Source organism: Chionomys nivalis, chromosome 15 (genome assembly GCF_950005125.1).
Source record: "Chionomys nivalis chromosome 15, mChiNiv1.1, whole genome shotgun sequence".
Lineage (NCBI taxonomy): Eukaryota > Metazoa > Chordata > Mammalia > Rodentia > Cricetidae > Chionomys > Chionomys nivalis.
The window spans coordinates 23,769,957-23,790,856 of NC_080100.1; the positions used below are offsets into that span (position 1 = coordinate 23,769,957).

Consider the following 20,900-nt stretch of genomic DNA (forward strand, 5'->3'; position numbering starts at 1 on the left):
GGGAGGAGGGGGAGGGAAATGGGAAACGGGGAGCAGTTGGAAATTTTAAGTAAAAAAGAATAAAAAAAAAAAAGAAAAAAAAAGTGCTTCACAGTCTACTATATAGTAGATTTGGGTTAGTATAAATGTGTTATTATATTTCAGAATACTGTAGTTCTTTTTTCCCCCTGTGGTCGATAATATAAACCACTAGAATGAAAAGCCCTAAGACATTTTTGTCCATGAAAGTTGCTCAACACAAAATTTATCTGAGTAAAGTGCTTATCATCTCCTTCACAGGAGACTGAGGCAGGAGGAGCCAGAGGTCAGGGCCACTCAGGGCTATGTTAGTTATAAGTTCTAGCCCAGGTTAAGGTATAGACCCTCAAACACACAAACAGAAAGATAGGATTTATCTTTTTTTTTTAAAAAAAAAAAAAAAAGAGCCATGTTTCTGAGAATGCCTATAATATAACTTTTTTATTCGATTTTATTTTTAACATTGTGTGTTAGCTTTTAAGTTCCATGTGCACTGTTAATTAACATCTGAAGAGTGTGAATTCTGGATTAAAGTATAATGGCAAAATCAGGGTATTTTGTTACTCTATCATTTGCTTTTCTTTGGTGACACAACTGCATCTACATTTTACTTTTATTCTCTGTTTTATATGTCTTATTAGATGTAGTAAAAGATTGTGTTCTTAATTGTTTTTGGCAGAGTTGGGACTCTTGATTGTTTTAATAATAAAATAATCTAAGGTGAAAATATGATTTATAGCTAGTCTTGGGTCATTTATATATAAACTAATTCATGTGTGTATTACAAGGTCTATTCATTTGTATTCTTATACTTATGTAATCAAAATGCTATTGAATTATTGTTGAAATAATGTATTAATTATTGAAGTTCAGAAGCATATAGATCTCAAATTTTAGTTTTAAAAGTAGTCATCCTGTTTTAAAAAATATATTTTGTTTTTAGTAAGATAAGAATATGTCTGTTACTGATATTGAATATTTATCTTTAAATTTCAGATAAACCTTTGAAAAAAAGAAAACAAGATTCTTACCCACAGGAGGCTGGGGGTGCTACAGGAGGTAATAGACCAGCTTCTCAGGAGACGGGTTCTACGGGAAATGGGTCAAGGCCAGCATTAATGGTTAGCATTGATCTTCATCAGGCAGGAAGAGTGGACTCTCAGGCTTCTATAACTCAGGATTCAGACTCCATAAAAAAGCCTGAAGAAATCAAACAGTGTAATGATGCACCCAGTTCTGTTCTTCAGGAAGATATTGTTGGAAGTCTTAAGTCTATACCAGAAAACCATCCTGAGACACCTAAAAAAAAGTCTGATCCTGAGCTCTCCAAAAGTGAAACGAAACAAAATGAAAGTAGGTTGTCAGAATCTAAACCAAATGAAAACCAACTGGTGGAGACAAAGTCAAATGAAAGTAAGTTAGAAGCTAAAACTGAAACCCAAGCAGAAGAACTTAAACAGAATGAGAACAAAGCTGCAGAATCCAAACAAAATGAGAGCACTGTAGTTGAGCCTAAGCAGAATGAAAGTAGACTGTGTGACACAAAACCAAATGACAACAAACAAAACAATACCAGGTCAGAAACAACAAAATCAAGACCTGAAACCCCAAAGCAGAAAGCTGAAAGCCGGCCTGAAACTCCAAAACAAAAGGGTGAAGGTCGGCCTGAAACCCCAAAACAGAAGGGTGATGGACGACCTGAGACTCCAAAGCAAAAGGGTGAAGGCCGGCCAGAAACTCCAAAGCAAAAAGGTGAAGGCCGGCCTGAAACCCCAAAACACAGGCATGAAAATAGGAGGGATGCTGGAAAGCCATCAACAGAGAAAAAGCCCGATGTGTCTAAGCATAAACAGGATATCAAATCTGACTCACCTCGCTTAAAATCAGAAAGAGCTGAAGCCTTAAAACAGAGACCTGATGGGCGATCTGAGTCATTAAGACGTGACCATGATAGTAAACAGAAATCAGACGACAGGGGTGAGTCAGAACGACATCGGGGGGATCAGTCAAGGGTTCGAAGACCAGAAACACTGAGATCTTCTAGTAGAAATGAACATAACATTAAATCTGATGGTTCAAAACCTGAGAAGCTAGAAAGAAAACACAGGCATGAATCAGGGGACTCACGGGACAGAACTCCTGGGGAACAAAAATCAAGACCAGATAGTCCTCGTGTAAAACAAGGAGATCCTAATAAGTCAAGACCTGGTTTTAAATCACCAAATAGTAAAGATGACAAAAGGACGGAGGGTAACAGAAGTAAAGTAGACAGTAATAAAGCGCACACTGACAATAAGGCTGAATTTCCAAGCTATTTGTTGGGGGGCAGGTCTGGTGCATTGAAAAATTTCGTCATTCCAAAAATCAAGAGGGATAAAGATGGCAATATTACTCAGGAAACTAAGAAAATGGACATGAAAGGAGAGCAGAAAGACAAAGTAGAAAAAATGGGATTAGTTGAAGATCTAAACAAAGGCGCTAAGCCTGTAGTTGTTCTGCAAAAACTGTCGCTGGATGATGTCCAGAAGCTAATTAAAGATAGAGAGGATAAAGCAAGAAGTTCCCTTAAGTCTATCAAGAATAAGCCATCCAAGTCAAATAAAGGTAAGAATACTCCCACTGTCACTGTGTTTTTTAAGATTGCTAAATATAAACAATAAAAATCTTTAAAACTGAATCATATCATGCTGATACATGAAAATGCAGGATTCATATAAGACAGCAGTGAATTATTTTCAGGAATATAAATTAAGTTTTTTTAGTAAACTTTTCTTCCAGTGTACTTCAACTAGTCATAGCAGTCATGAATTTTACTTTCTGTCTGGGTGTAGAAAGACATTCTCTGTGCTTTCCAGTATTTCTGAAAATTACTTGTTAATCAAGTGCATGATGTGTTATGGTAGACATTAGACTTAAGAAGATGTTTTGACTATAGAGATACACTATTCAATGAAGTACTTAGTTTCAAACAGCTCAGTAAAGCTATATATGGCATGCAAGAACAAGTTTTATGATTTTTAATTGTCATACACTGTAGGCTTTATGTTTTAATTATTAATGAATCATTTTAATTTTTATTATTTATAAAGTTATTTAAAAGTTTTTTCCTGGGGAGGCAGTTGGTCAAATAGGTTTTGTAACTTAAGAATATAAAAAGATAGGGAATGGTGCTTCCTTCTAAAACTGGTTTAAATTGTTGGTTTGTGAAGTTGAAGCTGGTGTATTTTTGCATGGTTGCTGAATTAAGTTCTCTAGTTAGTTACCCGACTAAAATTAAGTCTGAGAATATAATTGCAGTTTCTGAAGAAAATGTAATCTTATTCCTTTGTATAACTGTTTGAAATACAGGTTTGGTTTTGGGGTTTCTTTTAATGGTTCCATGTGGCAAGACCTACTTAACCTGGGTTTAATCTGATAATACAATCTAAATAAAATATAGTTCTGAAGGCAGTAAAGCAAAATGTTTGTTTAATTTTAGGTTTTCATTCTGTGACCATCACTTAAAACTTAAATTTATACTTATAAACAAATATATGAAATCTAAAATTACTATCCAGTGTGGTAGTCAATAGCCTTTGGGCTATTTTAATTGAAATTAACATAAATGTCAAAATCTGTTTTTCTGTAGTCAAGTATGATTATTGACTATATTGTTCAGCACAGAGAAGATCTGTATCATCACAGAGTTTGACTGTGTAACATTTCAGTATAGTAGAAGAGGAGGGTATAATTATGACTATTTGAAGCATACTATTGGAGCTGTCTACCAAGGAAAATAGTATTATAAAAGTCTCTTCATTCAAAGTGATTTATGGCTAATCTGGTTTTACTTTTTCTAGATTCATATCAAACGTTCACTTTTGTTTCTCAAAAATGAAGATTACTTTCTGAATCACTATCATCTGTGCCCTTCTTGGGTTGTTAGAGCAGTCAGAACTAGAAAACTAAACTTTTGGTTTTTTTGTTTGGTTGGTTGGTTGGTTTTTTTTCGAGACAGGGTTTCTCCGTAGCTTTTTGGTTCCTGTCCTGGAACTAGCTCTTGTAGACCAGGCTGGCCTCGAACTCACAGAGATCCGCCTGTCTCTGCCTCCCGAGTGCTGGGATTAAAGGCGTGCGCCATCACTGCCTGGCAGAACTAGAAAACTAATAGGTGGTATTTAACTTGAATGTGTCTTTCTGCAATTGTTTCTTAAAATAATACAAAGTGGTATTGAGTATATGACTGGCACAAGAATTGTTTCTTTTAAATGAAGTTTGTTTGTTTGCTTGTTTGATAGGTGAAGATTTCCTTTAATTCTCACTGAAGGTTTTGGGACATCTTATATTTACAGAGAGTGTAGTTTGGAGGGTAATCCAGCACTCAGGAGGCAGGAGCAGGCAGATCTCTGTGAGCTTGAGGCCATCCTGGTCTACAGAGTGAGTTCTAGGCCAACTAGCTCTACTGTTTCAGGAAACAAAGCAAACAAATGAAAAACCAGTGAAAAAACTCAGAATAAAGGTGCTTGCTGTGCAAACCTGGCAGCCTGAGTTCAAGACCCAGAATCTACATGTAGAAAGAGAGAGCTAAGTTTATAAATTGTGTTTACTTTCTTTACACAAATACTGAACCAAGCATGCCAGGCTTATACACACTTCATGGACACATGCAAACACACACAATAAAATAAATAAAATTTTAAAATAAGAATATGTATATAATTTAATAGAGTAAGTAGAAAGGTGGAAAGTGTCAGCTGCCTCACTTTTGAAGCTCTATTTTAACAAAGTCCTTTACAGCTGCTAAAGACCATTAAGAAGTGTGTAGAGGTGGGTGTGATGGTGCAAGCCTGTGATTCTACCGTCTGCACCTGGGCAGCAGAGGCAGGAGAATCCCAGCAAGATGTAGGCCAAGCTGGTCTACATAAGGAGTTTCTGGCCACCAAAACTAGATATGATATCCTATACAAAGAAGGAGAGGGAGAGGCAGGGAAATCTCTGTGACCTGTAGGCCGGCCTGGTATATAGAGTGAGTTCTAGAACAGCCAAGACTTCATAGTGAGACCTGTTTCAAAACACAAAGCAAGCAAAAAGAGTATATTATGGGGCCAGTGAGAAGGCTCAGGGGGCAAAGGCACTTGCTGAGAAGGAGCTACAAACTACAAAGATTCAAACTCCAAATTGTTTTGTTATTTTGCATGGTTTTTCCACATCTTTTTAATGCTAATGCATGTTTCTTGTATGTATATGCTTGATATGGTCATACTAATAAGTATACTAATAAATAGACTAGGTATCTACCTATTAGAGATAGATAGATAGATAGATAGATAGATAGATAGATAGATAGATAGATAGATAGATAGATAGATAGATGAGGATATTTGTGTGTGTGTATATATATTATTTGTATACATATATTAATAGATCTGCTATTATAATCGGCAGAATTTTGGGGATATTTTGTTTTCTGTGACAGAGTCTCACTATGTAGCCCTGGCTATCCTGGAACCCACAGAGAATATATTTACAGAGAATGTAGTTTGGGGGGTAATCCAGCACTCAGGAGGCAGAAGCTGGTTTAGGCAAGGCTGGTCTCAAACTCACAGAGATATGCTTGACCCTGCCCCCATCCCATGTGCTGTGACTAAAGGTGTGCACCACAGCCTTCACCTAGCTAGGACTTTAGTAGAAATATCTTTCCATTCTCAGATTTACTTCCAGGCAGTACATTAGATTGGGGAGTGTGGGTTATGTCTCAGAATCAGCATCTATTGTTTGTTTTTAGTGACATTCTATTTTTGTATATGTTTTATATCTCTGTTACTAAGCTGACACAATTAGACAGTTGTGTATGTTATTATTATTTGTAGTTGAAGCCCAGTTAGGTAAAAGAATTAGTCTGAATATTCCTGGGATACTTTTATAGTTAATTTTTGTACTAGCACAGAAATTCTTAGTAACTTCCTTTGTTGAAAGAACCATAAAAATCTACCATCCAATATTTTACTTTAATGTTTATATAGTTAATACTCACTCTTTAGCATAATTTGAAATTCTTTAGATATGCTTTAGGCCAATAAATTTTCAATAAATAGAGAGGTATAAATTAATTTAGGTTACTGACATAATTTAATTTTTTATATGAGGGTATTGAATGTAAACTGATAGTTACATTTGACCAGTGAGGTAATATGCATGTATACTTAATATCTTGTGTATTGCTTCATACATAATAAGTGCCTAATAAATGAATTGTGACTATGTTGCTGTTATGTTCAGAAAAGGCTTTTGTGAATAGGTTGAAAGTACATACTGAAAAAAAGCTGTGCATTGGTGGCACACACTTTAATCCCAGCATCTGGGAGGCAGAGGCAGGCAGATCTCTAAGTTTGCTGCCAGCCTGGTGTACAGAGCTAGCTCCAGGACAGCCAGAGCTACACTGAGAAACCTTGCCTTTTAAAAAAAAAAAGCAAACAAGGAAAAGTATATAGTGAACTCTTACATTCCCACAAACTCAATAACAAGATCTACTTAATTTCCAAATTGTTGTTCTCTAAACTTTGTATTAACTTTTTTTGCCCTGCCAGCTTCCTGACTTCTGTTAGAATACAAAAGAAACCTAGTCATATTCCTGTGTGTTCACTTTCCTTTGGCCTTGTTTTGAGTTGTAGTCATTACACAATAGATTCCATGTCAGTCTTGTTTCAACATATCTTTTTGTTCCTGTGATACAAAGGAGAACCTTTTAATGTCTTAAATTTGTATCAGTATATAAAATGCCAAAATACTTGTTTTATCAGAATATTACATATAGTGTATCTACAAATAAAATATTAAATAATGAAATGGTCCTTTAAAAGTGGCATGATAGCTAGCTTGCCTTGCATAGACCTTAACAGTTTAATAGATACTCAGAAGTTATCTCAGAAATTCTTCACTAGAGGGTTGGGGGATGGATCCTTAGATAAGAACACTGACTGGTCTTCCAGAGGACCCAGGTTCAATTCCTAGCACCCACGTGGTGGCTCACAACCATCCATAACTCTAGCTACAGAGGTCTGATGCCGTCATCTGCCCTCCACAGGTACCAGGCATGCACATGGTGCACATACAGATGTAAAGCGAAACACACAGAAGGACAAAAATGAATTGTTTAAATCTTTGAAACAAAACTATTTTTAAAAGGGAAGGTTACAAAATGTTTTTTCCTTCTCCTCCCTCTGCCTTCTCTCAGTTACCTTATTCTCTATTACTTGATTTAGTGTCTCCAAGAATATCCTTTACTATTTGTATGGACATCTCTCTTTGTTGGTGGTGGTGGTGTATGTGGGTTGTTACTATGCTCGTGTGTGCACTTTGGCGTGGGTGTCAGAGGTTAATGTCAAGTGTCTGCTGTAATGGATCTTCGCTATATTTACTGGGGCATGGTTTCTTACTGAACCTGAAAGTTGCTCACCTATTTTCGGGGTCCAGTGCTAGCCCGGACCATAAATTATTTCTCTGGACCAGACCCCAACATAAACTATCTCTCTTGACCGGCATGGAGGCGCAGGAATAAAGACACAACTCACATGGCTTTATCGGGAGGGAGATTCTCAGAGATCCCTCATGAAATCCTGAGTTCACATCCTGAAGAATTCTTCTGCTTTATTCCCCAAACAGCCTTATATATCAAGACACAAACTGAGGGGGAAAATCAATAGCATTCTGTTTCCTAGTAACCGGGTGAATGGCTTTTAGTCACGTCCACATCTACCTGTGCTTTCTGTCACGGCTTCCTGGTCAGTATCTAGCTCTGTCACGTAGGCTGAATTAGTACTTCTTTTCAGGCATCCTCCATATTACAAAGAAAGGAGCAGAGCAACATCCTGACCTTTTGTTAGGGTAGCAACAGCCTGTCTGGAAGGTTACCTGACCACTTTGGGTGGGGAACTATGGCTTGATTGCCTGGCTGTCACACCATATAGAAATAAGGGCCTACAGTCCATTCTTTCTTATTAATTTTAATAAAAACCTGTGCTTCTGCAACTGAACAGACAGTTATGCCTGGCATGGGCAAAGAGCTCTTCATTTATCCAAATTCCCCTCTCTGGAGCAAGCATCCATATATGCAAGTTCCTGTCTTAGGCATCTGAGGAGAAGAAGAAGCTTCAAACCTGTCATTGACTGCTGATCTCTGTGAAGAAAAAAGATTAAGGGAGAGAGATACTTTTTGGGCTCTGTATCTCAGAGCCATACTTTCTTGTCAGGATAAATTATAATATTTATGAATAATCATGCTCCCAAAGGCTATATTCTCCTATTTAAAGGAGAAGAGAATCGCCTGAGTTGAGAATGCTTCTTTAGTTAGTGTAGAACAGCTCTTAAATCTCTTATGTTGTATCAAAATCTAAAATTCTTAATATATGCATTAAAGCCCAACATTTACAGGGTGTATCAAACCTCTCTCAACATAGTTTCAAACATTATCATCATGCCAATACCATGATTCTAGGCGTTGTTGGTCAATACCAACTTTTTTCAACATCTTATATGCAGTTACAAATATCATCAGGTCAGTACCTAGCTGTCACACCGTATAGAAATATGGGCCTACACCTGTTGCTAGTCTGGCTAGCCAGTATCCTCTAAGCACTAGTGTGATAGATGAGCCCAGGTGATTCTTATATGGGTGTCAGGGATGTGAGCATGCCTCACACTTACTTGGCAAGAGCTTTATCGACTGAGCCGTCTTCTTTTTAAAGCTAAGTTTCTCTGGGTAGGAGACTTGACTAGCAATGATGTAATCAGTGTCGTTTGGTCTTATGATAACTGTTCTTATTAGAAGTACTCAGCATCAGTACTACAAAAGGTTATCATTTGTAGTCGTTGAACTACTAAGTGCTACTATTAAAATGTGTTGTTTTTTACCTCACCCTTACCAGTCTCATCTAGTAGAACTATGCTTTGCTCAGCTTCTGTGGAGAATGTTGTTTCTGAGTGAGTTTGTAGCATAGTCTGAATTCTTGAACTAGGGAATAGGATTCTGTTTTCTTTACTATAAATCATACTGCTAAGCATCTTTAATAATAGCACAATAGAAATTGGTTTCATTTTAGCAGATTCATGATGCTCATTTCAAAAATCTTACATAAAGACTTTGGTGTTGATAATATCTTTAGAAAGTGTTGGGAGACTATTTTTTATAGAGTTTTTCATGTGTGTATCTATTAGTTAGGTGTGATTTTAGAAGAATATTTTGAAATTTTGTGTCCATTATTTCCATTTGTGGAATTTTTGGTCAAATTATATGCAGTAATTATTGTTAATATAAAGAGATTTGTTCAGTAGAGACTTTCATACAAATTAAATTGATTGAGCTGGAGATTGAGCTCTGTGTGGTGTTTGCTCCAGAGTAGCTGAGGCTATATGTTCAGTTTAGTACCACAATGAGAGAGATGAACATATACTGAAGGTATTCTTACTACTTAAACAGTTTGTAATTCAAGTCACCCCACAGCACAGTTTCTGTAGGGTTCTCAGACATGCAGAAATAGGCATCTTATATGTCTTAGTTACTCACCCATTATGGGATAAAATACTCTTACCAAACCCACTTACGTGGGAAGAGGGATTTATTTAGTTCAAGTCCATCATAGCAGGTAAGTCAACATAACAGAAACTAAAGCAGCCAGTCACATTGTAGCCTTCAGGATGAGGGAGTGTGGAATACTGGTGCTCACCTAGCCTATTCCTTCTTACATAGTCCAGGACCTGGGAATGCCTCTACCAAATCTTGGAAGGGTCTTCCCATCTCATATTTACTCAGTCAAGTCAGTCCCTTAGAGGATTGACTAGAAGCTAACCTGCTCTAAATAATTCCTCACTGGTATGCCCAGAGGCTTATCTCAGAGCTGATTCTAGATCTTGTCAGGTTGATAATCAATATTAGCCATCACATATTTGATGACAGAAAGGGTTAGCAAATAACTCTCATAAAAAAATGTTCTTCTTTTGTGAAAGAAATGAACTTTAACATACACAATTCCCTTATTCTAAAAGAAATAATGTGGCCTTGCTGAAGAGTTTGTGCAGCTGTCAAGACAATAAATTTTACTTGATTATAAAACATGTATTCTAAATGCAGGCTTTCCTACCTCTTCCAACAAATACTCTGTCTTCCCATGTTTCAATTTTTTTGAATTTCTCATTTAAACTTACTTATATAAATTATAGTACTGGAAATAGTGGAATCCAAACTTTGGAAAATAAGAATCTTTCAAAGCTTTGTACGTTCATTTTTGAAAACTGAAAAACCAGCTTTCTTCTGCTCTGTACGGTTAGGAGGAGCAAATGAATATTGTAATAAGAGCTATACTGTATATACAGGAATGCAGCCAATCCAATTTTACCAAATTCAGCCAATACAATTTTAAAATGTCTTTATCTGTCTATTGTTTGTTAGCAATGTGTTCTTAAGATGCTCCTGCTGCACTTCATTACTGTCATGATATGTACATGGCAGGAAAAGGGTCATACAATCCCTAATTTCTACTTTTCTGTCTCGCGTAGTATGTTGTCATTTACATTACTTACCAGAAAACAAGTTCTGACAGTCCATGTAGTAATTTGGCAACTGAACATTGAAATTTTTGTAATGATGATGTCAAAATTAAAACTATAATGCTAACCCCGGGTTTTCTTTTGCCTGTTTCATTTATAATATTGTTCTTTCATGGTACAAGTCAACTAATCCCTTGCTATTTGTTTTCATTAAGTAAACTGCTTTACAAGAACACATGCTTGACATGCTCAAGATACTAGTTTCAGTTTGAAGACCACTTGTTGCATTAGCAGAGTCTGAGTGTGCACAGGTCAGAAATGGTGTGTGTGTGTGTGTGTGTGTGTGTGTGTGTGTGTGTGTGTGTGTAACTCGGAAGCAGAGCTTGAATTGATAAAAAATAATCTCAGGACCATAAGACTTTCCAGCAAAAGCTCTTGGGAGACAGAGGCAGATGAATCTTTGTGAATTGGAGACCAGCCTGATCTTCGTAACAAGTTCCAGGCCAGCCAGAGCTCCATAGTTACTTGAAAGAAAGAAACAAAGGACAACCGTAAAACTAATTTTGTAACTTGCTTCTAAGTCACAGCTTGAAAGTTACCAGGTAACGGCTTGGTGAGATGGCTCCACAGGTAACAACCCTTTACCAAACCTGATAACTGTGTTATCCCTAAGAACCAAATAGTGGAAGAAGAGAACCAACTCCTTAAAGTTGTCCTCTGACCTCCACACATGCACTGTGGCATGCATATTCCTGCTTGTGTGCATGCATACTCACATTACATAAAAATAATGTTAAAGAGAAAATGACTAGGAAATTAAAAAGAAGACACAGTGGTGCATAAACTGCTGAAACTGTTACTTTGAGGACTGTCGCTTTGATGCCATCAGATAGAGTACTTGCACCGTTTACCCTGAGAACTCTTCTGATGCCAAGATAAATGGCTGGTAGCTCTCCATTCCCCCTCCCTTTTTTTTTTTCTTTTCTTTTTCTTTTTCTTTTTCTTTTTTTTAAGACTGAACAATGATTAGGTTTCCTGGCAGTGTTTAAGACATCTACATTCTTAAGCAAAATTAAGGCAACTTTATACACTTGTGCTGTGTCCTTCTCCCTTAAATTAAGACCGTGTCTTGTGACCTGACTTATGCACAGATCCTCTTTCTTATTACGCTGGCAACCACTAATATTTCACTTGATTGCTATTTTGACTTAATGTGTGAGGCTTTGCCAAAAGTATGTAGTTTTCCCTCCCAATTTTCTGTCGTTTTATTTTTATCAAATTGGTGCTCAAACATACACCAACCTCTTTTGTGACCTCAGGTTTGCATTCACGAGCTCTCAATATCCACTCACTGGGAAGTTCAGTCCCTGGTTGAGTCCTCTGCTCACCCTATCAGTCACTAGACCTGTGTCTTACATAGAACCCTGCCATTTGTGTCCATAGCAGAGCAGAAGACTGAAAAGGCTTGAAGAGCCTTTGTGAGACTGAGTAAAACCTTTAAAACAGCAAAGGGTATATTCTCAAAATTGGTTTTCATTCTGTATCTTAAATAATGTAGACTCTTGGGATTGGGAAATATATCTTGATACCCATTTATTTTTCTGTCATGATTTGTTTTTTTTAATGTAAGCACTGTTATTTGAATGTTACAAGATGTAGTGTTAATGTTGGTTACAAGTTGCTGATATTTCCTGCTGTAAACATAAGGAACTATTTGATTCCATTTTATAAAATCTATTATGTAAGGCATCAATTCTAGTCTTCCACACAAAGGTTTACATAGGTAAGTAAAGTTAGGTAAAATTGTCACCTTTATTAGTCCTCAAAGGTAAATTGTCTTGAAAAACATAGTATTTGCTACTTCTGCTTTTATTTTAAGTAGTCAAAATAATACTAACAAATATTTTCTTCATAGAAACCATGTGAATGTTTTATGTCTCTAGGTTTATATGGTGTTAATGATTCTCAACAAATGATAGTTTGTTGATAGATTTTTCTGTCATTACTCTTTAATTGGAAAATGTGAAACTATCATAACAGGCTTGAATTAATTTACTATTTTCATTTGTAATCATTTTAAAATATTTTGATTTATCGATCCTACTTTACAGACTCTTGTCATATTTAAAATGTTCACTGTTTTGTCCTTACAAAGAAATTTTTGTGATTCTAAAGGCACTAATTTGCTTCTCAAATAGACAGTGGCAGGTAAAGATCTATAAAGCTCTTACCCAGCCACCATAGGCAACTGTCAGAACTATACCGGAGTATAAGGAGGTGGTAAGTGCCCTCCGACTTACCATGTGTACTGAAGAGCTGCTTTTGTTCCAGGCTATGGAAACCTGCCCTAGACCTAGTAAAGACTTTAGTCTTTAAAAAATTATGACGTAGAGATGCCAATGTAACTCAGTGGTACAGTGCTTACCCAACATGTACAAGACGCCAGTACCTTTTAGGAAAAGTTACTATATAATTAATTTTATTATTACATTAATTTTGTTAATTTTGTTATTACATTAATAACATTGATTTTTGAGGTTATATAAGTATATACATGTATGTATAAAATTTTTGTGTTTAGGGTTAATATTTGTGTTGTAAATATAAAAAGATTTGTTTTTATAGTGCTAAGTTGGTTAAATTTTATCTTCAGATTTAAATTTCTTTTTTACCTTTCATTAATAGGTAGTATAGATCAATCAGTGTTAAAAGAATTGCCCCCCGAACTCCTGGCAGAAATTGAATCTACCATGCCACTTTGTGAACGTGTGAAAATGAACAAACGCAAGCGTAGCACAGTTAATGAAAAACCAAAATATGCTGAAATCAGTTCAGATGAAGATAATGATAGTGATGAAGCTTTTGAATGTAAGTATCATTTAACTGTTTTTAGGAATTAAAGGCAGATTAATATGTGTCACATAATTTGGGGGTTAACAAGAGCACAGTTACCTTAATGTTTAATAACCTAGTATAGTAAGATTTTTTTTCTTTATGCTTTAAAATTATATGAAAGATGAGATCAGTTGGCACCAAGAAAACAATTTAGATGAGCTGTATTTGTAACAGAGAACACCAAGTGTGTGTCTGTTTGTATTTAACCTGTATTGGACTCCTGATAGATACTAGGCATTGGAAATAAATTACAAATAAAAATGTGACCCCCTGTCTCACAGTCTCAGTCTATTGGGGGAAATATGTGATTGATAATTGTAGTACAATGGTAATAGTGAATGCAGGGTGCTGTGGGAGCACATTGGCATCAATATCAGTGGGGGTTCGGAGAATGCTTACTGGAAGAGGTGACACTTGAGTTGAGTCCGGAAGGACACGTAGGAGATAGCCAGATAAAGAAATATTTAAAACCATACTATCACTAAATTATGAATGGCTTAGCCACATTGTGGATTATCTGTGTGGTTTGGACCTGGCTTCTCCGTTTTGCCCAGCTGTGTCCTGGAATTCCTCCCTTGTTTCACTGTTTTCCAGAGCTGGCTTCTTCACTACACAGCTACCTCTCTACAACACTGTGATCACCTGTCTTTGCACTAGACTTGCTATACCTCGCCTGTCTTCCTACTGGTCCACTGAAAAAGTTCTTCTCTTTTATCCCTATCTTCCTTCTTCTGGAGCAAGAGAATTGAGCCTAGCCAAGAGGGGTCAGCAACCTTGTTTGACTTAAACGGCATTCAGTGGAAACAGACTATGGGAGATCTTCACTTGTGTGCCAACTGACTTAGTCATAATGACCAAAAGAAGTGGGAAGACCACCAGTGTGTTCTACCTTTTCCACCTAGTGTCTGTAGATTGAGGTGTGACAAGCAAGGGCAGGAAGGACAGATGCATGCTGCCATTTTTAAGTGTATATTGCCGATGGAAGCTCTTCACCTCCTCCAAAGTTTTTAATCAATGTTCATTTACTCATCCTTTTAAAATTGTGAGCTCTTCAGCTAGAGCAGTAGAATATGATAATGAACAAATTTTAACAGTTTTAAAATTGAAATATACAACAAGATAATATGACATGTGTGATTGTTATAATTTGTATTATTATGAGATGTATTAACAATACAGTATATTAAAATGACTAAAGTTTTTTTTTAATTATATCAAACATTCTGGTGATATAAGGACATGGTTAGTCTGAAAAAATAAGAGAAAGGAAGCATGGTGGCCGAGAAACTCATTCCCTTTTATTTGTCTATTCCTTCTCCTTCCCCCTATTCTTTCACGATTTCTAAATTCCTTACTTGCAGCTTCATTATAAATTTCACTTTGTGTCTAGTTGCTTGCTAGTGGCTGCCTGCATTGCTAAGTTTGTAAGGATTATGAAATAACCAAATAGTGGAAGGGTAACATAAGCAGAAATGTTCACTGACTGTAAAATAAGGAAGAGCAGAGCCACACATTTGTCATCAATGCAGACAAAATTCCTTTCTTTTTCCCCCCTTTCTGTTGCGGGTGATGTCTCATTTTATGAAAGCATAAAGCTTCATTCTAAAACCATGGATGCCATTATAGCTGTGTCCAAATATATTGGAAACTAATGTTGAGAGAAATTGATCTTTAAACCTCTACTAGGAAAAAGGAAATTTTCTCTGGATATTTAAAAAGATGTCCAAGTAGCTTACTGTTTTACTTGGTTTATTTCAGTCTAATTAAGTATAAAACAAGAACCTGCTGGTTCAAGTGGTGAAAGGTGTTCAATTGGTAATTGATAAAAATTGGTAATTTAGTAAAGAGCCAAATTGTCATGTTGTCATAACAATAATCAAAAGATGCTATGGTACAAAATTTAAAAGTATCACAAAACAGTAGTTGGAAGAATTATGTTACTTTGAGGTAGACTTTGTGAAATTTAAGATTTCCCTTAAGTTTAATCAAAAAAGTTTACTAAAATCTAAAGCTTAACGAAATAGTTTTGTTTTAAAAAATAATAATAATGATAAGGTCACTAGTGCCCAGAAAAGATAGATAACAGATATGAGAAAGTTGGCGCTTAAATTTGGAAAGGGGAGGTAGAGAACACTGAATCCATACTTTACATGTGTGAGTCTCAGTTGTGCTCCTCTCCTTCCTCTGCTCTTTCTAGAGCAGAGAGAAAAATAAAGGACAAGCTAGCCAATGAATTGCAACCCTACTAACCTCATGGAATACATAATGTGCCACACATTGTGAGGTTAGGTTATTTCACTCTGTTCTAATTCAAACTACCCAAACTTTAATGAGTATGACATGAAGATGCTCTAAGGCCTATAAAGAATAATGAGTGCAGCAAACTGTATAATTTTTAAAAACCACAAGATTTATCACGCGTTTTCTAGTGATAGAATTGAAGGCAAGTATAGATTTCTTTGAAATTAATTAAAATATAGAAAGAGTATAATAGATTGTATAGTTTTGGTTCATAAGTATAAGGTCTTATACTTGACATTATAGCATGCTTCTTTCTGAGCAAGTTTGTTAGTTGCCAAATCCTTATTTGGTAGACAATTCAGTAACTGTTGACATGTTAGCATTTAGTGAGTATTATATAAACACATTACCCATCTCTGCAGATTTCTCCCACTTTCTCTAATAAATGAGACAACTCGTTTCAATGGTGTTCTAGAGCATACCCTAATCATAAATGTGCGAAGGAGGGCCTGCCTTTCCTCACATTTATTATAGCCAGATCAAATTTGTATCTAATTATGAAGGAAATGATTGAAGATTTGAATATATTTATTCTCATACAGTCGTTCTTAATAACAACTCTTCCTGTGACGAAACTGTCCCCAAGCTAGTTCAGACCAAATGACCCCTTTCTGTCCAATCTGGAGTTCAGTACCAGGAAACAAACCATCTCATGAGTAGGAATGATGATGGCTGTATATAGGTTAAGATTACCAGATTTAAACATTTATTGTCCACACTAGTAGTACTAGCACAAATATAATAGGGTGTATGGGCCAGATTGACAGCCTTAAATCTAAGCCACATAGTGTGTTCAAGAGAGCTGTCTGAAAATTTGTATATTGATCATAGTTAGGAATTCAGGAAAGAAATCAGACAGAAGGAAAGGCTTTTTAAAAACAATCCAACAAACTAGAGAGTTTATCTTTGTCACCAGCGACTTGTCACTATAGTAACTGGTGTAGGAACCAGCAAGATCGTTCATCTGTGAAAAGGCACTTGTCACACAAGCTGGCAACCTGCGTTCAACCTTGGAACACACCTAAGGTGGGAGGGGAGAGCTGATTCCAGAGCTGCCCTCTGAGCTACACATATACATGCACATAACCATACACATGCAGAGTAACAATAAATAAATATTTTTAAATGCTGTTGTGATAGTCCTGAGACACATCCGTCCTACCTGTTTTTAACTGGTGGTGCCTGTGCTGAAGACCAAGTGTAGTGTGTATTTTTTGCTCGCACTGCCTCTAGCTTTCACTGCAGAACTGTCATTTTTCCTACTGTGATGTAATGCTTTCTTAGAGCTCAGAATCATTTTCAACTTAATATATTAGTTGCTATGTCAGATGAATTGTTTGCCACAGTCTCCTGTCAGTATTGGTGATTTTAGCAGAATGCATCTATGCTTTGGAAAGATGGGGGGAAGTTTGAAGGTACCATATAAACATGCTTATGTAGCATGCATAAGCTTAGAAACTTTCCTTGAGTTAGCTCGTCAATTGTCAGAGAACTGTTTCAGTGTATTAGTGTTTGCAGTTTTGATATATACTATCTCTGTAGGTTTGTGATGTTAGGTCATCAGAGTCTCTGGAATTTATTGCTAAGTATAAACTTAGCTGTTGATTGGTGAAATACTTGGTTACGCATATTCTGTAACAGTATCTCAAAGTTGACTATTTTCTCCCCAAACCCTTCTCCCCCCAAAAAATATAAATGGTGGTTGTTTTTTTTAACCAAATTCTAAATAAAGGTTGTTTTATAAGTCTTAATTAATCTTGAATTTTCTATATACTCCTTGCTGATGTGCTGAAACCTTTCACTGAAATGTACACTGTGTTTTCATTCTCAGAACCTTCCTGTTGCTTTAATAGCTTCATGTAAAAATCTCTTTTTTAGCTTAAATAATGCTAAAATTCATGGTATCCTCTCTATACCAAAATTTAATCTTCTGCTAGATAAATGGCTTAGAATTTATAGACCCTCAGAATGAAGATGTAGTTCATTGTAAAGTACAAGTTTTGACAGTCTTTTAAAGTGAGGTAAATTATTTGTCATGGGGATTTGCTTCTAGCCTCTAGGAAACGGCATAAAAAGGATGACGATAAAGCTTGGGAATACGAAGAGCGTGACAGAAGAAGCTCTGGGGATCATAGGAGAAGTGGCCACTCACATGAAGGAAGAAGGAGCTCGGGTGGCGGTCGTTACCGAAACCGAAGTCCATCAGATTCTGATATGGAAGATTACTCTCCTCCTCCCAGCCTTAGTGAGGGTAATTCATCAGTTCCAGTGGATTTCTAAAACTGATTTCAGTGTTGGGTTCTAACTTTAAAGAACATTTTTATTGTGTCATAAGCTAATTAACACATCTAATTTTTAACTAAAATGAAAGTATTTTTATATTTACAGTGATTGTTGTTTAAGAATTAATGTTCAGAAACTGGCAAAACAAGTGGAAATATTTTATCACTCTTGAGTTTCAGTGTTTCTTTTTGTTTATTTTAGTTGCTAGAAAAATGAAGAAAAAAGAAAAACAAAAGAAAAGGAAAGCTTATGAACCGAAATTAACACCCGAAGGTAATATTTTAGTTCAGCTTTGTAATTTTCAGTTTTACTTACCTACTTGGAATATGAACATAATGTCTTTTTCTTTCTTGTAGAAATGATGGATTCTTCAACTTTTAAGAGATTTACAGCCTCAATAGAGAATATTTTGGATAATTTAGAAGATATGGATTTTACTGCATTTGGTAAAATCAATTTACAGGGTTTTTTGTTGTTGTTTATCCCTTTGTCTGTGTCTGTTTTTTTTTTATTTTTTGAAAATTACTCTAAAAAATAGTCATGATCTGAACTATCAAGAAACTTGAAATCTAGTATGAGTTCATGTTCTCAAACTAAAACTATTGCAAAGCCTAGGCTCCAAATTATCTTAAGTCCCTGAGAATATAGCTATCACAACAGGGTAGAGTAATGAAATAGCTCTGCAGGTCATTCTTGAACATTCTCTAGATAATGAGAAACATGCAGAAATAGGAATCAACTCATCAGTTTGTTTATTATAGCAGTCAACTATGTAAGGATATTAGGTGCTAAAATACATAATACCAGAGCCCCTATATGAAGAACAAAAATTCAATATATAAAATAAAATGAAGCACCAGCTAAAATGTACTATAGCTAATGTTATATAGTTTGATAAGAAACAAAATTACATCTGTAAATAAAACAATGCCCATTAAAGAACACTGATTAGAATATTTGATTGATCTGGGTTTGGTGACGTACGCCTTTAATCCCAGCACTTGGGAGGCAGAAGAAGGCAGATCTCCGAGGTAGAAGCCAGCCTGATCTACAGAGCAAGTTCTAGGACAATCAAGGCTACCCAGAGAAACCCTGTCTCAAAAAAAAAAAAAAAAAAAAGTATTGATTGTCCTACTTTTAGACATCATATACGAACCTCACTGATGTTGATGTAAAAGCTTTACAGATCACAATACTTTTGATATGCGGACACCTTCAAAGGTATATTGACTTTTTTTTAAAGCATTTTTAAGAAGTATAATCTAAGTATCATTCTGATTATTTAGAATATGTTTTATTTTTTCTAAAACTTTTTAATTCTATGCTAAGAAATTATCTTCTTTATAGTTTAGAATCCCAAAAACAAGAACAGGAATTCTCAAATTAGGTTTTTATGTGGAAGAATTATTTACCAAAGAAATTAATTATATATAAAAAGAGTAATTATAAGTATTGGACAAGATAGTGCCAGAACCCAGAGTTAACAGCTGTGGGACCGTTTATTGCCCCTTTACCCAAAAGAAGAGTTAAATGGAGTTCTCTAAAACTCACTCAATAGGAAAAAACTATATCCTGCTTGAAAGAAGCAGTACTTTTTGGATGAGGAGAGTGGAGAGAAGAATGAGGATATAAATAGCTTGATCTCACTTCTCTGGTCCTCTCGCAGGGTACCCTACTGGCTGAGCCCACACAGAAGCCACAGGGCATTGGATTTGTTAACTTAGTTCATCCAGGCCAGCTTTCTGAGGCAGAGAGCATGACTGACAAGTGTCAACACTGTCTCGACAGTAGTAAAGACAGGACTACTGTCTTCCCTTTGTAGAACTTTGTAGAGTTCACCCTTGCTATTTTTGGTTATGGCTTCTATGGGGTTTACAGAGTTCTCTTAAACTCCTCAGGGTTTTTTTATATATGTGATCAAATTTTATTTTTAAAAGCTTATTAACTTACCATTTTCAGCTCTTTCTTTTACGTAACTACTTTTGGTTGGTTTGACTTTCAGGTGATGATGATGAAATCCCTCAGGAACTGCTGTTAGGAAAGCATCAGCTTAATGAACTTGGGAGCGAATCTGCTAAGATTAAAGCCATGGGTATAATGGACAAGGTATTTCAGCAAAGTAAACTTCTGATTTTCCTAAGACATGGCATGTGAAATTAGCTTAAAGTTTTCAGGCAGATTACAAAGTTAAGAACATATTAAAAAGAAAACTCGGGATTGTCATCTAAGCATCTAAATGAACTATGTCTTAGGAAAAACTCCTGGTAAAAGAGGTGTGCAGATTATTATCATGGACTCTGACTTTTCACTTTTTCAAGTATTTACATTGTTCTGTGTAGAAATATAATTAGACTTTTTTCTGGCGTTGTTTTAGTCCTGGGTTATAAAACAGTAGCATCACTTCCGGTACTAATAGAAGGTGGCAGAGTTTGGTTAACTGATGTTCCATTTATAGTCTCATTTCTGTAGGCTTTGGTCAGTTCTCTTTCCTGGGAGTCCATGTTAGTTAGGTGTCTCATTCCACTAATGCATAGCACATTATTTCTGGTGTGATAGTTAGTTCAAACAGGAACAGCAGCTGTTCCTGTTTTGATGCTGTTCATCAAAAGGTGGTCTGCCATTGCATTTGTCATCCACCACTGATCCTTGGCTGCTAACTAGTAAGCAGCTAGAATTCCCTCCCCATCTAACCAGTCTCTAGAACAGAGGTATTACTCTTAGTCTTAAGTTTCCTGGTCTACATGCCTTATCCTTCTAGTCAGATAAGAATTAATAAAAGATTATCTTCACTTTGGAATTGATTCTAACTCCTTAAGTCTGTTTACCTAATTTTCCAGTTCTATAATTTTAACATAGCCTGGAAAATATTTTGGTGATTTTGT

At 36.0% G+C, this 20,900-nt stretch overlaps 1 protein-coding gene across 2 annotated transcripts in view; it reads left to right on the forward strand.

The window, feature by feature from the left end:
• The window catches only part of Nipbl (NIPBL cohesin loading factor), a 155,818-nt gene that overhangs the window by 85,300 nt on the left and 49,618 nt on the right, over window positions 1-20,900 (forward strand). For both annotated transcript variants that reach the window (XM_057789441.1, XM_057789442.1), the window contains exons 10-15: window positions 1,015-2,622; window positions 13,225-13,407; window positions 17,789-17,986; window positions 18,220-18,291; window positions 18,375-18,464; window positions 20,021-20,124. In XM_057789441.1, the coding sequence (XP_057645424.1) occupies window positions 1,015-2,622; window positions 13,225-13,407; window positions 17,789-17,986; window positions 18,220-18,291; window positions 18,375-18,464; window positions 20,021-20,124 (2,255 nt within the window). The remainder of the gene's footprint in view (window positions 1-1,014; window positions 2,623-13,224; window positions 13,408-17,788; window positions 17,987-18,219; window positions 18,292-18,374; window positions 18,465-20,020; window positions 20,125-20,900) is intronic.